General features: G+C 38.5%; 2 protein-coding genes across 13 annotated transcripts in view; one reads left to right on the top strand and one right to left on the bottom strand.

Moving 5' to 3' along the window:
* LOC116854119 (ankyrin-3) overlaps positions 1-10794 on the bottom strand; it is a 32208-nt gene extending 21414 nt beyond the window's left edge. For 2 of the 6 annotated variants that reach the window (XM_032835722.1, XM_032835738.1), the window contains exons 1-9: positions 10650-10794; positions 6188-6289; positions 5872-6004; positions 4599-4762; positions 4234-4389; positions 4007-4135; positions 3391-3588; positions 1277-1573; positions 419-616 (exon numbers count right to left, since the gene is read on the bottom strand). In XM_032835722.1, the coding sequence (XP_032691613.1) occupies positions 419-616; positions 1277-1573; positions 3391-3588; positions 4007-4135; positions 4234-4389; positions 4599-4762; positions 5872-6004; positions 6188-6289; positions 10650-10691 (1419 nt within the window). In that variant the 5' untranslated portion in view covers positions 10692-10794. Of the gene's footprint in view, positions 1-418; positions 617-1276; positions 1574-3390; positions 3589-4006; positions 4136-4233; positions 4390-4598; positions 4763-5871; positions 6005-6187; positions 6290-7674; positions 10115-10649 lie in introns of those variants that run through there. The other 4 variants (XM_032835747.1, XM_032835755.1, XM_032835763.1 and 1 more) reach the window with 3 other exon arrangements.
* The window catches only part of LOC116854146, a 51881-nt gene that overhangs the window by 22031 nt on the left and 13124 nt on the right, over positions 1-16726 (top strand). For 5 of the 7 annotated variants that reach the window (XM_032835778.1, XM_032835797.1, XM_032835805.1 and 2 more), the window contains exons 2-13: positions 11502-11626; positions 11715-11831; positions 12503-12693; positions 12776-12902; positions 13235-13380; positions 13547-13667; positions 13782-13961; positions 14131-14189; positions 14270-14339; positions 14421-14458; positions 14655-14697; positions 14785-14906. In XM_032835778.1, coding sequence (XP_032691669.1) covers positions 11600-11626; positions 11715-11831; positions 12503-12693; positions 12776-12902; positions 13235-13380; positions 13547-13667; positions 13782-13961; positions 14131-14189; positions 14270-14339; positions 14421-14458; positions 14655-14697; positions 14785-14906 — 1241 coding nt within the window. In that variant the 5' untranslated portion in view covers positions 11502-11599. Of the gene's footprint in view, positions 1-11501; positions 11627-11714; positions 11832-12502; positions 12694-12775; positions 12903-13234; positions 13381-13546; positions 13668-13781; positions 13962-14130; positions 14190-14269; positions 14340-14420; positions 14459-14654; positions 14698-14784; positions 14907-16726 lie in introns of those variants that run through there. The other 2 variants (XM_032835813.1, XM_032806659.1) reach the window with 2 other exon arrangements.

Genomic DNA, 16726 nt, shown 5'->3' with positions numbered 1-16726 from the left:
GAAAAGACATCATCGGGAGGAAGTAGGACGAGGGGGTCGCCTTACACTTGCAAGCGTAAAAGTCACCCGTTACATTTGATTAGAAATCGCTGGTAACTTGACGTTAAGTTGAATGTCGGTATATGAGACTGGTTAATGGCTCATGCTTTTGTAGAGGGGTGCATATGAGAGTGATCGTTTGTATGTACATGACCCTCTAAGATCCTCTGAGTTTTCGCCCTCAAGGGTATACGGGGTATTCGCCGTCGTAATTGAGCAAGCGGTAAATTACAATGAGGAGAACAAAAGAGAGGAAAAGAGAGACAGAGAAAGAAGCTATCGGATAGAAAGGAAGAGAACGGAAGACAAGAAAAGAGGAAGAAGAACACGAAAAAAGAGAGAGAAGGGGTCGGTTCGGAAGGCGACACGCATTACTTACCCTTGTACGAGCATCGACTTTGGCACCGTTTCTTAGCAAAATTCGAATAATGTCTGTTTGATTAGCCCTAGCCGCCAGATGCAGGGGTGTTTCGCCCCTGACGGTCGGCACGTCAGGATTCGCTTCATGCTGCAGTAGGAATATCACGATATTCATGCATCCCATAAAACTGGCCACGTGTAACGAAGTCAGTCCGGACTGCAAAACACACCACACGTATTCGTCCATTAATATATCTCGTGATCGCCGACTCCGGTAAGGTTCAATCGTCGGTTAATTCGATTCGACCTGTCCGTTGTCGTCCACGACGATAAGCCGGCGTCTCGGGCGACTGCGAGAGAAACTACTACTGTAGGAAATTACAAAAGAGTGAGCAAAATCAACGAGAATCGCCGAACGATTCGACTAATCCGGTCAGTCTCGTCAGTTTGATTGGTAATGCACGACCCTTTAACCAGTCTTCCAAGAGATCTGCTAACTTCGATATATACCGGCTCGTTTCTTTTTTCTTTTCTTTTTCTTATTTCATTCCTTTGCATTTGGGGCACATAGAAGGCACGGATATAGGATACTAATTGATACGTCCGGCTGCGTTAATTGCCGTTTATCACCGTGTGCGACACATTTTTCAATGCGATCTTACGATCGTATCTCGACGAATGTATGATCGTTCTTTTTTTTCTGTGCATCGAGGCTTTCGCGCGGCTTTCGTAATGCTCCGTTGTAGAATATCATTAACTGACACTGCGTGAAAACATTCGTGAGTTGCGAGAGGAAACATTTATGAAAAACATGATCCGATTGCGAGAGATGCTTGAAATAGTGCAAACGACGACGAAGTGATTGCGTCTGGATTACCTCGGTGGTAGACTCGATGGACGCGCCGTGTTTCAGCAGCAATTCCACAACCTTGATGCGATTCTTCTTACACGCGATGTGGAGCGGCGTGAAGCCGTTCAGCGCTCGTGCGTTCGGGTCGGCTTTTCGATCGAGCAGCAACTTGGCCACCCTCACGTGGCCGCAGTGCGCCGCTACATGCAGTGAGGTCAGGTAGTCGATGGTCACCTCGTCCACCGGGGCTCGATGGTACAGCAACACCCTCGCGGCGTCCACGTGATCTCCCTGAGAGGCCATGTGCAATGGCGCGAGTCCATTCTGCAAAAGAACCGCATAAGATTTTTGTTTGACGCAAGAATAATAAAAACAGAAAGTAATTAAAGTAATTTTGTAAACTCCATCGAACTTGGCTCTCGAAGGAGTATCTCGATGTACGACATTATGCAGGTTATATTATTCTTTGATGCTATACAAGTGTTTACTCGTTTCCTCCATGTCGTATCAAAATAAGGATTTGAAAAGCATTTAAGTTTTTCTTATAGCGAATTCGGTTGCTTGCACTAGTGCGCACTAAGTGCGCACTAAGGCTTGTTCATAGCGTTATTCTATTTGAAGATTGTCTTAAATAAATTCTCAAATATTTTTAACCATAATATGATATGTACAACATCCGTACGAATCATTTTATTGGCTAAAATGTTTTTAAATATGTACTTAAGACACGATCTTTAATATAAGAATATAAGAATATATAAACAAGCCTTAACGCGCACTAGTGCAAACTACCGAATTCGCTGTTAGCTTTGAGCAATATATTGATTAAGTAATTTATTTGACTACAGATAGAGTGTATTTCCGAAAGGAAAATACTAAATGATTAACACGGAGGAGCATTAATTAAAGGAACAAATCAGCATTCACGAGACTTGGAATAAATTTTATATTTCGACTTGGACATGTGTGTGTGTTACGCGTGCGTCGTCCGATAATTTTAACCGTCTTTAAAATCCGGTATGTTTTGCAAGCGTTGATTGTTTTGATTCTTAGTCGCCAATACTGTGTATATACGCATTGTTGATTGACGAACGACAACTAGCGAATTACGGTTTTGCCGTTTTTACCCATTATTTTCATATTGTCATGTGTCTTGATATTTTTCTATTCTCAAGCCATTACGTTTCGATCCAACGAATGATGCATAATACTGTAACGCGGAGTAGCTATATCGATGTATATAGTTGTTATGTGTTATATGACAATAAAAGCTTGATTAAATATTTTAAGAATTAACGAATATATATATATATATATATATATATATATATATATATATTCGTTAACTCTTAAAATATTTAATCAAGCTTTTATTGTCATTAATTAATACGCGTTTCTCCGATCGAATCATACCATATCGTTTCAATATCAATGATCGATGTCGAAGTATTCAGAATAATCGAAAGCAGGATGATTGAGATTGTATAATAGAATTTTACTTTTAAATCTTTATGTTAAGGCCGCTCGCATTGTCTATCTCTTTTTAATGATATCAGAAGCGAGAAAATGCATGCTAAAAATTCTTGCGAAATACGTTAAAATAAAAATATATATCCATAAAGTAACATTTACAATCAATTAAACAAATTTGTAAAATATTCCATGCACTCCTCTTTTGCTCTAACAATCAATAATTTATCGTAAATTAATGTGACATACAATTCATCTTCTTAACCTATTTCTTCGCCTATTTCTATTCAGATTAATTTACAATAAATTATTGATTGTTAGAGCAAAAGTATAATGCACGGAATATCTTACAAATTTGTTTAATCGATTGCAAGTGTTACTTAATGGATATATATTTTTATTTCAATGTATCGTGCAAGAATTTTTAGCATACATTTTCTCATTTCTGACGTCATTAAAAAGAAATAGACAATGCGAATATCCAGCCTTAATAGAAATTTTTTTCGTAATTTACTTATCAAAATACTAAAGGTTCAAAAAATGAAAAGATAAATTTTAGGAATATGAAAATCTCTTTACCAGGAGAGACTTTTATATCTATTTAGGACTCATTTCATAAGTAAAAGAACAGAGAGAGAGATTTTTAGCAGAACATGTGTGAATAGAGTTACCTTTGTACGCGCGCTGATCGGCGCCGAATTCTCAAGGAGCGTGCTGACTACCTGCTCGTGTCCTGATCGCGCCGCGCAATGGAGCGGTGTTAACCCGTCTCTGGTCTTGCCGTCGATCTGCGCCGAATTTTCCAAAAGTACCTTGACCATATTGTTCTTGCCCCATTTTGCTGCTACGTGCAACGGACTGATATTGTGCTAGAAAAGACACGTCGCAAAATTCAGCAATGCTAAGTTACACATCATAAAATTAGAATTAATTCTTTTTTTAGATATCTTTAGATTTCTTTAGATTTCTTTAGATATTTATTTAGATATTTTTCTTTGATATCTTTATTTTTAGATATTTTTAGATATTTTAGTTATTTCTTAAATAGGTAAATATTTTTTTTAATGTATTCCTGTATTTTAATACTACACATTCTTTTTCTGATCATTTTAAATATATTTGAATTATGTTAAAGTATAAAAGACGACGTAGTCGTTCTAACATAATATTTAAGAAATATAATCAATAAGTCTTCACTTTAAAACATATTTTGGTAAAAATCTGGAATTTATTTCATTTTCTGCCCTTTGATCATGTTCGCTATGAAAATCGTTGGGGTGTACTCACCTTAGCTAAATAATTTATATCGGCTCCTCGTTTTATTAATAACCGCCCTACCTCCTCGTTTCCATAATGGGCGGCGATATGGAGAGGTGTGAAGCCGCTCTTCGATGTTACGTCGGGCTTATGATCGTTCTGAAATTGTTACAACATTAGACTTTTATTCACTCGCGTTCTCCTCCCTGATTCGATCAATTTCCATTCGACGTAGAAACAAATGCTCGAAGATTTACCTGCAGAAGCAGGTCAGCGGCCTTGCAATCGTCTTTCTTAGCGGCGATGTGAAGAGCCGGGAGCCTGACCTTGCCCTTCGAATCGTTTTCCAACAAGACGCTAACCACCTTGTCGTGGCCTTGCTGCATCGCTACCGCGAGTGGTGTAAATCCATCCTGAGAAATATTACCACAGTGATTTTAATTGAGCGTTCCGAATAAATGCGAGAACACTTGAAAGGATATAATTTCCTTGTAATAAAAAATTGTATATAGCAGAATATGTGATTAATATAATATAAATATAAATATAAAAAAAATTAATCGAATGTATTAGATGAATACACAGCATCTTCTTGTGAGTTGAGAAGGAAGCTGGAATTTACCTCCGTCGCGAGGCTCTGATTGGCTCCATTGCTGAGCAGGAACTTGACGACTTCATCATGGTTTTCCTGCGCAGCCATGTACAAAGGAGTGAATCCATTTTGCGACTGGATGTTAACCGCGGCACCATATTGAATTAGGATACCGACTATTTCGCATTGGCCGGCTGAAAAAAAAACGATTCGCTGTAATAAATAATTCGATAAAGATTTGCAATAATTTAAAAAAATGATCAGAGCACAGTTAGTTTTTTATTTTTCAAAGGTAAACTCGCTCGTTAATCTGAGTTTAATTTAGTCTTAGTTTCATGAGTTTTAGTTTAATCTACAGTTACCTCGTCTACCTCATATTTAAGGAGATTCAAGAGTCAGATTACCTGAAAATCGTACTTGTTCTTTCACAATTTTTTATAACAAACTGAATGAATATGTGAAAATGTTATTTTGACATATTTATACAACATATAAAAAAAAAGAAAAATATAATTTTGATGATCAAATACTCAATATAAGTGTATGATACATGCAGTTAAATTGTATTTCGTTTTTTTTTTTAAGATCATTATTTTGCAGTAATATCTTGACTCTCGATGATTCAATTAAGCTAAATTTTAGGTAGAAAATTTCCGTAAACTTGTTGTTATTGTGTGAACCACACTGAAAAACACTAAAAATCGTGAAAATATTTAATTTTGAAATATTAATTTTTTTACTATAAAAGAACTGAAAATTTAATAATATTCCATTAAGATATTTGCAATTTTGTTAATTTTTATTCAATTTCTCAATGGTTCACACGATAACGACAAGCTTACAGAAATTTCTACCTAAAATTCAGCTTAATGGAATCACCGAGAGTCAAAATATTACTGCAAAATGACGACCTTGAAAATAAAAACGAAATATATTTTAACTGCATGTACATACACTTATATTGAATATTTGATCATCAAAATTATATTTTTCTTCTCTTTATATGTTGTATAAATACAGGTCAAAATAACACTTTCGCATATTCATTCAGTTTGTCATAAAAAAATGTGAAAAAACAAGCACGATTTTCAGACAATCTGACCCTCCAATTTCCTTAATGAAGTTTGCATAATTTATATAATATAATAATTCTTGTGATAATCTCTTTTTGTGATTTTAAACTTTTACAAAGTTTAAAAGTATCATGGACTCCGAGACTCCTTGTATTGTTCTTTGTTATTTTTATTATTATTACTATTATGCGCTGATTGATGATGATCCTTTGAAGATTTTCTTTTCTCACCTAATGAAGCTATGTGTAACGCGGTGTTTCCTTTCTTCGTCGCCGCGTCCACCTTCGCGCCTCTTTTCAAGAGCTCGGTTACTATTTCGATATGGCCATCCTTCGAGGCTAAATGCAAAGCATTTAAACCGTTCTGCAACGATATACGCGTTTGATTAGATAAAATTGAAATAGAAATCAAATAGAAATTCAAATCAGAGGTCCTTTGGAGTGAAATTAATTAAACACTCTACTAAGTTCAGTCGTAAATCAAATAATGTAAAGATCGATGATAAATTTTACGAATTACATGTCACATTTAGATTTTAATGCTTACCGAGTTGGCCGTGTTAATATCTAAGTCGGTGTCGAGAAATTCGACCACCTTCTCGAGGTTGCCGGACCGAGCAGCGCGGAGAAATGCTGTCGTGTCATCAGCCTAAGTGCAAACATGTCATTCCATTAAAATACATGTTGGAGCAAAGTAATTAAACGACTGAACGCAAGAAACAAACACGAAAAGTGAGGAGGCGATAGGGCGGCGGTAGAACGTATAAAACAGGGAAGGCGCAATATGGTTATTTATATAGAAGTAATATATAAGTAACCTAGTTTGTGCATGGCGACTCTGTCCTTTTTCCTACAACAACCTTGCGTATTTAACGCACGAAGCTTCGATTAAACTAAAGATCAAAGTTAATCAAGGCAGCTGAAATCAACCTCAAGAGACATCTCCTTAAACTTCGCGTTTACTTCCCATCCGGGAAACGTGAGTAAACTTTACAGGATGCTTGGAGAAGAACGAGGGGGAGATACCCCTCGTTTCTCTCTGAGCACCCCGTTGTGATTTATCGCGATAAGAGACCACGTAGGACCAAGTGTCGAGCTCTGAATCAACGCTATTGACGTGTCCGCTATAACTTCGTCACCCTGACCTTTGCCGGTAATTCTCGTCACCGGTTTCTGCATCGCGCGCCTCGATATAGCGCGAATCAAGACTTTACGGTTTTTCGACCATCCACCGTCGTCGCATTCCTTCGACATCGATACGTGCCGCATTCGCCGGCTGTCGCGGAACGCCCCCTAACCACCCGGTGTATTTCGCGGCGCATCTCCCGGTGTACAGTCCACTCTTTAGTTCCCTCTCGCTCGTGGCGAGTATTTCTCGAGCAGACTCTCATTCTCGAGTAAACTCTCATTCTGACTCGATATTTCGTCTAAATGAAATCATCTGTTGGAATTGATGAGCAATTTTAGAAAATCCAGAGCCCGGCGTTAAAGATATGTCTATATCGACGGAGGGGTTGTAGTTACCGCGTAGTGAAGCGCGTTCTCCCCTGACCTCGGCAACGGGAATCGAACTCAACAAGATCCTAACGACGTTAAATCCAAAGAAGAAAGAAAACCCTAACATGTTAATTGCCTTACTTTCCGGCCGGCTTTCGCAATCCTCGTGCAAACACCACCGCCACCTTGACCCAACATCTTTTTGACGCTTGCGAAATCGTAGCACTGCGACTCGCCAAGTTGAATTTCGCTATTACCTTCTAGCTAAGAAGTTGAATGATTCATAATTCCTCTTTTTTTTTTGGATCGTCCGCGATCCCGAGAGGATGAGAGACAAGGCAACGAGAGGGAGAGACGGACGAAGCCGGACAGAGGCAAAAACGCAAAAGAGAGAGACAGAGAGGCAGATAGAGAGAATAAAAAAGAAAAAGAGAGAAAGAGAGACAGAGAGACCGAGAAAAAGAGAGAAAGAGAGAGAGAGAGAGGATATAAGTGCCGGTTTCGCACCGATGCTGTGCCGCTTCAATGGAATCGTACCTGGGTGATGTTGTCGGTGACCATCGTGACTGACGGCAAAACGTCAGGAAGCGCGGCCTCTCGTCGACTGCTGTCCGGCAGCGGCTACGGCCGCACGCACGTACCTACGCACGCACGCACGCAAGCACGCATGAAACGCGAGGCTGATTTCACCTCTTTCCGCCGACCACGCGCGTTACGCCACCATTTGCACGTCACCCGGAAGGGTGCACGGTGGTAAAGCCAGGAAGAGAGCGTCGGACGAAGGCGGCGGTGTAGGAGCCGCCCTGCGCGAACACACAACGGCGCAGAATCGAGCGGCAACGATCACATAGAGAGAAGAACAACACACTCGGGGGTTGCTCATGTCAGGGGTTGCTCGCGTTCGCACGAGCGAGAGGCATGCGCCGTCCGCACCTCGTCGCCGGCTCCTCGCGCGCCCTTCCACCCCCGCAACGACTCTCATCCTCTGACCCTCTCTTTCTCTCGCTTCCTCTCTCCGCTACGTTGTTTTAGAACAATAAAAATCTTTTTTTGTTTGATATTTTTCTGTGCTACTTTTTTTGGGACCTTGACAGAACGATGCTCGTCGAAGAACCATCGTCTCGCTACAGGACGCATTGCGTTCTACGTATGACGCATGATGTATGATGTATAGCCTCTGTTGGCCTCTTTTTTTATATCGTATGTTCAAATGCAATTTATATTGGAATAATTTTATCCTATTCAAATGAAATTATTGCGAGAGAGAGGAGCGAGAGGAGCGAGAGAGTAGTTCATAATAGGGGTGGGATTTTTAGAAGATTTCTTGATAGATTTTTCGTGCGATACTAATTCGTCGCAACGTGTAACGATTACTATCCCCAGCTGATGTATGCATTAATCATTAATGAGCTGTTTCTCGACCAACTTAGAGCCCCTTTCTGCTTCTTTCAGCGAAAAGTCGATCGCGCATTCATATGTGCTGATATATAAACTCTTAAAAGATACCGATTATTTAATGTCTAAGATATTAAAAGCCTTGAGATTGCTAACATGTTCGAACAAAGTTTCGTGTTCCAAGTTAACGTGAGTTCAGATTGTGTCAGTACAGAAATATTAAGACAAAACCACGTCCAGCAAACCACATCGATATTACCTTTATTTGCTGCGCACACCCTCCAAGTTTGATCAAGATCAGGAAGGGGGGGTTCGCGAATCTTACTCGCGGGATATTCCGTCTTCCGTTTTTGGAGGATCGTATCGTGGGGCGCAATAAGCCTCTCTTCGTCCCTCCACGCGTTTCCATTTTTGCCCTTTCAACCCCTTGGTCGTCGCACACGAATCTTCCTCTCCCTCCTTTGCCCACTACCCTCTCTTCCTCTTTCTCCCTCGCTCACGCGTGCCACGGAATGGTTCTATAGAGACGCTATAAAAGTGCGGTGCGCTCGCCGTCGAGGTTGGATTACCGACGGGATAGGTGATGAACTCGCTCGCGGAAAAGCACCCCCACGATAGCGCGCCTGCTCGACACGAAGGGTGCTCGTACCATCGGCAAGACGATGTATTTCATTCCGCGCTGCCACGTGCAAACAACGCACGCACGCCCGGAGCTATCCTACTTTTGGCCTCTCTTCAGCAGATATAAAAGGAAACTGACCGAATGTACACGAGATTGGCCCGGGAGATGGGTTTCCTCCCGCGTGAAATACCTTCGCGAGAAAAACTCGATACAGACTGCCATGTATGTAGCTCGGACAATTCCCAGGGTTTTACCAGAAACATCATAAGAAGAAAAGTATATCAAGAAAATAGAAAGTCAGATTGGAGGAAAGGGAACATAAAACCGCAAACGAGAATGCGCGCTGCGAGAATAACGACAAGATTCTCAGCGCACGAGGCTTGCGCTTCAAATCCTTCGTACCCTCTTGTCTCATTCGAAGATCTATCAATCAATTGAGGGATCTATTTAATCGTGCCGGAAGTTCTAGATGGATCGGAGCTGCGCGATAAGCAAAGCGGACGCTATTGTCCTTCTCGCTCTCCACGGCGCGTTATCCGCTTCCGCAGCGTTGCGCTCAACGTCGCGTCATTGTCCTAAATCGCATCTTGAGGGAAACAGGCAGCTCGTGGTCGTTGCACATTGCGATCAATAAAATCTTTAAAGCTCGGCTACGAAGAGAAAGAACGACGCCTATGCATGCACGCGCCCGGCCGCGTACACCCCTCACGATAGCAACCTTGCACTCGCGTGACTTCATCCAAGGCCGCGACCCCCGACTTCAGCGCGCCGTCGCCGCCGACGTCGTTGTCGTCGTCGTTGTCGTGTACTTGTCGTCATATTCTTAATTTTCTTGCGCACCGATCGGCCGTGAGGTTTCACTGTGTTCCGTCCAATAAATACATCCAATGTCATCGGCTTGTTATCAATGCCCGGTCAGATCATAAAGCGCAGAGGGCAGAGGTTCGTGACGAATTTTTCCGCGACATCGAGCGACACGCTCATAGCTGCGCCGAACAATGTTCCCTTCCAAAAGCTCTGACAGATCTTTCTAAAAATAGCGTCCAGCTATCGCTCGTTGGACAGCGTCCAACGAGCACCGCGCGAGCGCTGTGCGGAGTTAACGAGATAGCGAGACACCAGCTGATCCGCTTATCCGTCATTAATCACGCTTATTAATTTTACATTTCGAACGCATCTCGCAGGACGGAAAAAACTGCTGAGAATTCATCTCGCTAGTCGCATCGATGCGAGATACATTTGTACTTGCGTGCGTTTGCAAATCCGAAAGCATCGGTGAGACATCTCGATCGATGACGCGAAGCTGATCGAGCATCATTCGTCTGATGCTGACAGCGATAGCGATTTGTAGACTATTTTGCGCAACGACGGGTGGTTGCACGAAAATGCCCGTTTCTCAGGGTTTCGCCGTGTTCTATTCGCGCTACGAGGATTTCGGGGACGCCAGGGAAACATGTTACGGGGGCGACGGTTATTAGTTGGCGCACGTTTTTACCTGGAGCCTAATGATCGGTGGGAACGCGTCCTCTTTCGTCATTACTAAATAATAAACTGTGTACTCCCTTTGACAAGCTCTGTGTATACGCACGCTGTGTAAGCACCATGCTAAAGACGTAGACCGCCGGATATTAATAGAGTCCTATGTTATTTCCGTTAAGCTCCCGTGCGCCGTGCTTTCGTTAAGCGATCGCGGCCGTCGCATTCAACGTGCGATGACGACGTTAATTATTCGAGTTGCAATGAAAATTTTCATGTCTTTTCTACGATAAATTGTTTCACATTTTTCTTCCTCTTCTTTTCCATTTTCCTGTCCTTTATGTCGCATTTTATTGTTTATCACTAAAGAATTTCTCCCGTGAATAAATAATGATTAAATGGCGCAATAACGTAAGCACTTAGTCGCGCATATTTCTATATTTATATGAACAACGAGAGAAAAAGTCAAGATACATGTAAATGTAACTTCCGTCGCGCGATTTTAATTTATCAATAATAACCTTCATTGTTTTTTTTTATTTATCACTGCGTGTTTCGGCAATTTTTATTTCGCGCGCATAATTACAAGTGACGAAGCCTGCTCGACGGTGTGTTCGATATTCTGGCGACGGTACCTTGTACAGTCTGTCTCTGTCGAGGAGGTCTTTAAACAAAGGCTTCGAATCGATTTTCAAGCGCGATTCAGCTCGACATAGTAACGTGCAATTTTATCTGGTCGGGATGCTATTCTGATATTGATTGAATTTACAAGAGTTCTCACTCTCCGACGTTAAAACATGCCTTTCGATCGAACTTTAGCTCGTGAAGTGAGAAGCTTTGATTTATACGCAATGAAATTAATTATGTTCAGGTGGACAGTCTTTTTTAACACAGCGCTAATTAGCGAACAACGGATTATTTATTTTATTCTACACTGCTGCCTCTAGATTTTCCGTTAGGGATACAACAATGGCAGAATCTATGTGTCCTGAATTGGTAAATTGCATTTTATAATTTTACGTGGCTTCTTTTTTATATTTTTTATTATCGTACATAAATAAATAAAAGTGTGTATACTTATCAGGATTCCTTTGTGAATCAAGCAGCGTTATTATATAGGAGACAAAAATATGAAGACGCGGCTATTATATATCAACAGTGTCTTGACATAATGAGTGACGTGGAAACAAAAGAAGAAAAGGTAGATTAGTACACTTTCAATTTTTAACGACCAAAGTCAGTAATCTTTCATAATTAACACGTTCGCTATTACGGTTTATTTGGACGGTAGGGTTCTCCCCTACAGACCACTTTGTACTTTTTTATTTTACGTGATTATATAAAACAGACTTAGTTTTCACTGCAAGAAAATTTGTGTTAAATTTAATACATTTCACATGCCTGAATTGATCCATTCTAATTTTTTTTGTTAATTTAACACCAAGTAATTATATTAACAAAAATAACACAACTTACCTGTACACTTCACATATAAAATGTATCGTCAAGAATCTATATGTTACATGTAAATTGTATTATTTTGACATTTAGAAATGATAAAGATGAACTCTACGCGGAATAGTCAAAATAACACAACGATAATATTTTAAATTATTACACACGGATATGTTGAACATTTAACACAAAAATTTCTACATAGATCGATTTCAACATATACAAATTGCTTTTATCGTGTGTTAATGTGAACACAGAGAAAGCAATTTTTGCAAATGTGATATATATAACGTTGGTTTCTGATGAGAGATCGTTGCATTACACATATGTAATGCTGATAATGAATATATTAATATTTTTACAGTATGAAACTCTAGTTGAGTTTATAATGCCGAGTATTCAATCTTGAATTTTTAGATTACGCCCACTGGTAAACTGACGTACTTGGATCAATTGGAGTATATGTTATGTGTCTGTTTATTAGAGTCAAATAAATATGAGAATTTATGGAATGCGTTCATCCGACTTATTGCATTGAAGTCTACTTACGGGAATGCTTTTCCCGCAACTTATTATGCTCTAGCGAAAATATATATGAAGATGTATATGTATGTACAAGTACGATTATTTGCGAACATTGCTTATGTATAACGCGGTATAGTTATAAAATAATTTGCTATTTTGTCGCAGTTTTTTTTCGGCGGCGGAAGAAATCAGGCAAGGCATTTCTTTCTTGTACACTCATGCGCCATTCGACTCCTACTTTATTCCACAAACGACTAGTATCATAGAAGAAACTACGCGAATTGGTTTGCTCGTACGTTCTATCGTATTTCTAAATATATGTATACTATCGAGCGTAGAGATCACTGAAATCTCGGCGAGTTATGATCGTTCGATGTTGCAGAGCGCGAAAACAAAGAGCTGAGCGCTTGCATTGTGAGAAAAACGGAAATGCACACTACTTGACTGACATAAGGTGCATTTGATCTATACTGTGCATGGCGTTGAAATAAAAATCAAACTCATCGAGATCACGAGATCATGATTACTCGCCGAGATTCGCGAAATTCTATATCGTAATAATACTGTGCCTACAGTTCACTTCACACTTGAACTGATTAATATCTGATCAATTTCTTTTATCAGTTCAAACTTAACATTATACGTAACGATTGTGTGTTGCTCAACAATCCGGATGCGATTTGTTACTTGGACTCAAAGTGCAAAAATCATCTACCGTCGATAATCGCCAAAATATCAGGGCAGGAAACAAATAAAGCTATATACCTTAAGTAATATATTAATATTAAGACAATGTATAACTAACAACCGCGTAATAATAATAGTGATAGTGCAAACTTATATCTATCGCATCTCAAGTCCCGTGAGATATTTCCAAATGAAAATACAATTTAAACGCACAATTTAAACTTCATACAGACAAAATGTGTTTTTCAGAGATCCACATTTTAAAGGTATGGTTACATTAATCTGCAGCAATCATATACCGTGTCTATTACAGTATCATTGGATTTGTTGGGAATACTTGAAGGAACTTAATGATATAATAGATAATAGGGTAGGTGATCTTAGAGAAGTTATATTTTATGAAAATCTGATGTTGAGTCAAATAATAACATATATGCACATGTCTGTGCGTGTGTACGTGTAATGTTGATATTTTTAAATTCAGGATATATTTAATATTAATTGCTTCAATAAAAAGTGCAAAACTGAACGTATTCCGAATAAATTTATGCAAATCGAGGTGATCGGGAAGGACGGTGAACTTGTCGAGACTTTTATATCAAAAAATAAACCTAAAAAATCAAACAGTATCATGAAAGTGGTGACTGACATCGATGCGAAGGGCGTAAGCAAATTCACACTAGTATGATACATAGACTCCGTTACAAAGTATTATCATTTTATTAGCGAAAGATTGTCACGGAATTGAGTCATGTTCTTTTATCGATTATATTTTTGTATCGCTTGAAATACTGAAATATATTTACACGGATCTGTTTTTCTTTTCACTTTAGAAGTCAAAATTTGTGACTTGCCGAACGGTACCTATAAGCCAAATAAAACGAAAGAATATGTAAGACAAGATTACATTCGTTTATTAAACATTTATTTCATACAAATTATTGTAACAATAATGTTCAAAAATCTTTTCAGAGAGGAAGCATCTGAGGAAAGCCCCGAAAAGCGCGAAATATTCAATACATACATTAACAGCATACAAAAAGTGAGAACTTATCAAATTTAAACGAATTGTTTTATTATTGTATACATAAATCAATTCAAATATCTATTTCTCATGTTTTAGGTTCTCGATGATTATGAACAACAATGCGGTACGAAAAAGTAAGATAAAATCAAATCTATTTATCGAATATTCATTTTGTATAACATATAATAATAATAATAACAATATGTGAAGCTACATATGCTTATTTGCTACTAACATTGTTTCATTCTTTTAGATATACATATATATAATACATTGTTTCATTAGACGCAATTTTTACATGTTACAAAATAGAAATTTTAATTTTTATAGGAAGGTGACATTCAGAACTCTGGACGAAATTACGGAGAAAGACGTAAGAACTTATCAAATATTTAATTGAATCACTTTATAATTATATATAAATATATTTAAAAGTCTATATGCTTTCCTCGCATTTCAGGATTCTAGCAAATCTTTTGCAATATATAAACGAAAGGACAAAGACATAGACGAAATATCTACAGCCACAAATGTTTCATTCGATGATGACCAATCCTTTGAAGAATACACTGATGAAGAATTGTAAAATAAAATTAAAAAGATTTGTATATAGAATATCTGTTTAGTATAAGATATCATAATAATAATGTAACACTAATAATATATGTATGGCTATATCTAGTAGAAATTCAACATCGTTATTAATATTGTTAATCGTTATCGTTAATTGTTATTAATATTTTATTTTTATACAGCATATATATACATATATATATTTGTGTGTGCGGAATATATACAGTGGTGTGCAAAAATTCTTGGCCAAATTCATTTTTGGCAATATATTATGAACAGGAAAAGCAAGTGACTTATAACTATAAGTAGATATAAACCTGTGATAATGTACAGAAAATAGCACTCGTATCTTACCTATTGAAAGTGTGTTTACAAACACATTTTCAATAAGTCACTGTTCAAAAGTTCCTGGGCACTGTGTTTATTACTTATGTTATGCTTCTACTGAGTGCTTATCACTTTATTTCCGAAAGAGTAATCGATCAATAGACATCAGAGTATCATCATGGCACGAAAGACGCAGCAGGCAATCCGAGAAAGAATTATTAGCTTGTCGCGAAGTGGTAAAGTATCTTGTGATATTGCTGAGCTATTAGGAATTTGTAAGTCGACTGTCAATAATATATTAGCTAAGTACCGTGCTGGATATGATCTAAAGGATCGCCCGCGAAGTGGAAGACCGCAAAAAACAACAAAAAAGTAGACCGCGTGATTAAAATGAAGTCAATTGCTAATCTGCGGAAAACAGCAAATGACATTGCTCGCGAACTCCGTGATGAAAACCTCGCCAATGTTAGCCGCTGTACCGTTACAAGACGTTTACATGATGTCGGATTGTTCGGGCGTATCGGTATGAACAAGCCTTTAATTAGCAAGAAGAATCAGAAGGCCCGTTTACAGTTTGCAAAAGATCACATAAACTGGACAGTAGAAGATTGGAGAAAGGTAGCATTTTCCGATGAATCAAAATTTAATCTGTTTGGAAGTGATGGAAGACATCATGTGCGACGTCCAGTTGGTACCAGAAACAATGTAAGATATCAAATTCCAACTATGAAACATGGAGGAGGCAACGTGTTGGTGTGGAGTGTTTTTTCTGCTTATGGCGTTGATCCATTAGTCAATATTGATGGAACTATGAATGCTGCGATATACAAGAATATCTTGGAGAAGAATTTGCTACTATACGCCAAACGCAAAATGCCAAGAAACTGAATATTTCAACACGATAACAACCCGAAGCACATCTCAAGTCTTGTAAAGAGTTGGCTCTTGGCTAAAAAACTGCAGGTTTTAACCTGGCCATTGCAGTCTCCGGACCTCAACCCCATCGAACATTTGTGGGATGAATTAAAGCGCCGAGTTAAAGTTCGTAAGCACTCGAATAAGACACAGTTACTCGAACATTTGACGGAAGAATGGAATAATATACCAATGAGTGTTATTGATCAGTTGATAGAATCTATGCCTCATCGCTGTGCCGCAGTAATAGCTTCAAAAGGCATGGCAACAAAGTACTAAGTGTGAAAGACTATTATTCACTGAATTAAAGTTGCTCTTTTTGTTGGAAATAAACGTGGCCAGGAACTTTTGAATAGTAATATTTATGTTATTTGTTAATAATTCAGTACAATAGAATAAATACAATAGAATAAATCAGTATAATAGAATAAATACAATACAATAGAATAAATCTTTATAATTTAATATAACATTATCTGTTAATTATCTAAGCTTCACATACTATGTACCTTACAATATTGCAATTCTTTTATATTAGAAATTATAACCAACAATGAGTTTGGCCAAGAACTTTTGCACACCACTGT

Source organism: Odontomachus brunneus, unplaced genomic scaffold (assembly GCF_010583005.1).
Source record: "Odontomachus brunneus isolate Ranch 3 - 2012 unplaced genomic scaffold, Obru_v1 Obru_scaffold_001, whole genome shotgun sequence".
NCBI lineage: Eukaryota > Metazoa > Arthropoda > Insecta > Hymenoptera > Formicidae > Odontomachus > Odontomachus brunneus.
The sequence above is the reverse complement of the archived record's forward strand: the minus strand, read 5'-3'. Positions and strand labels throughout refer to the sequence as shown.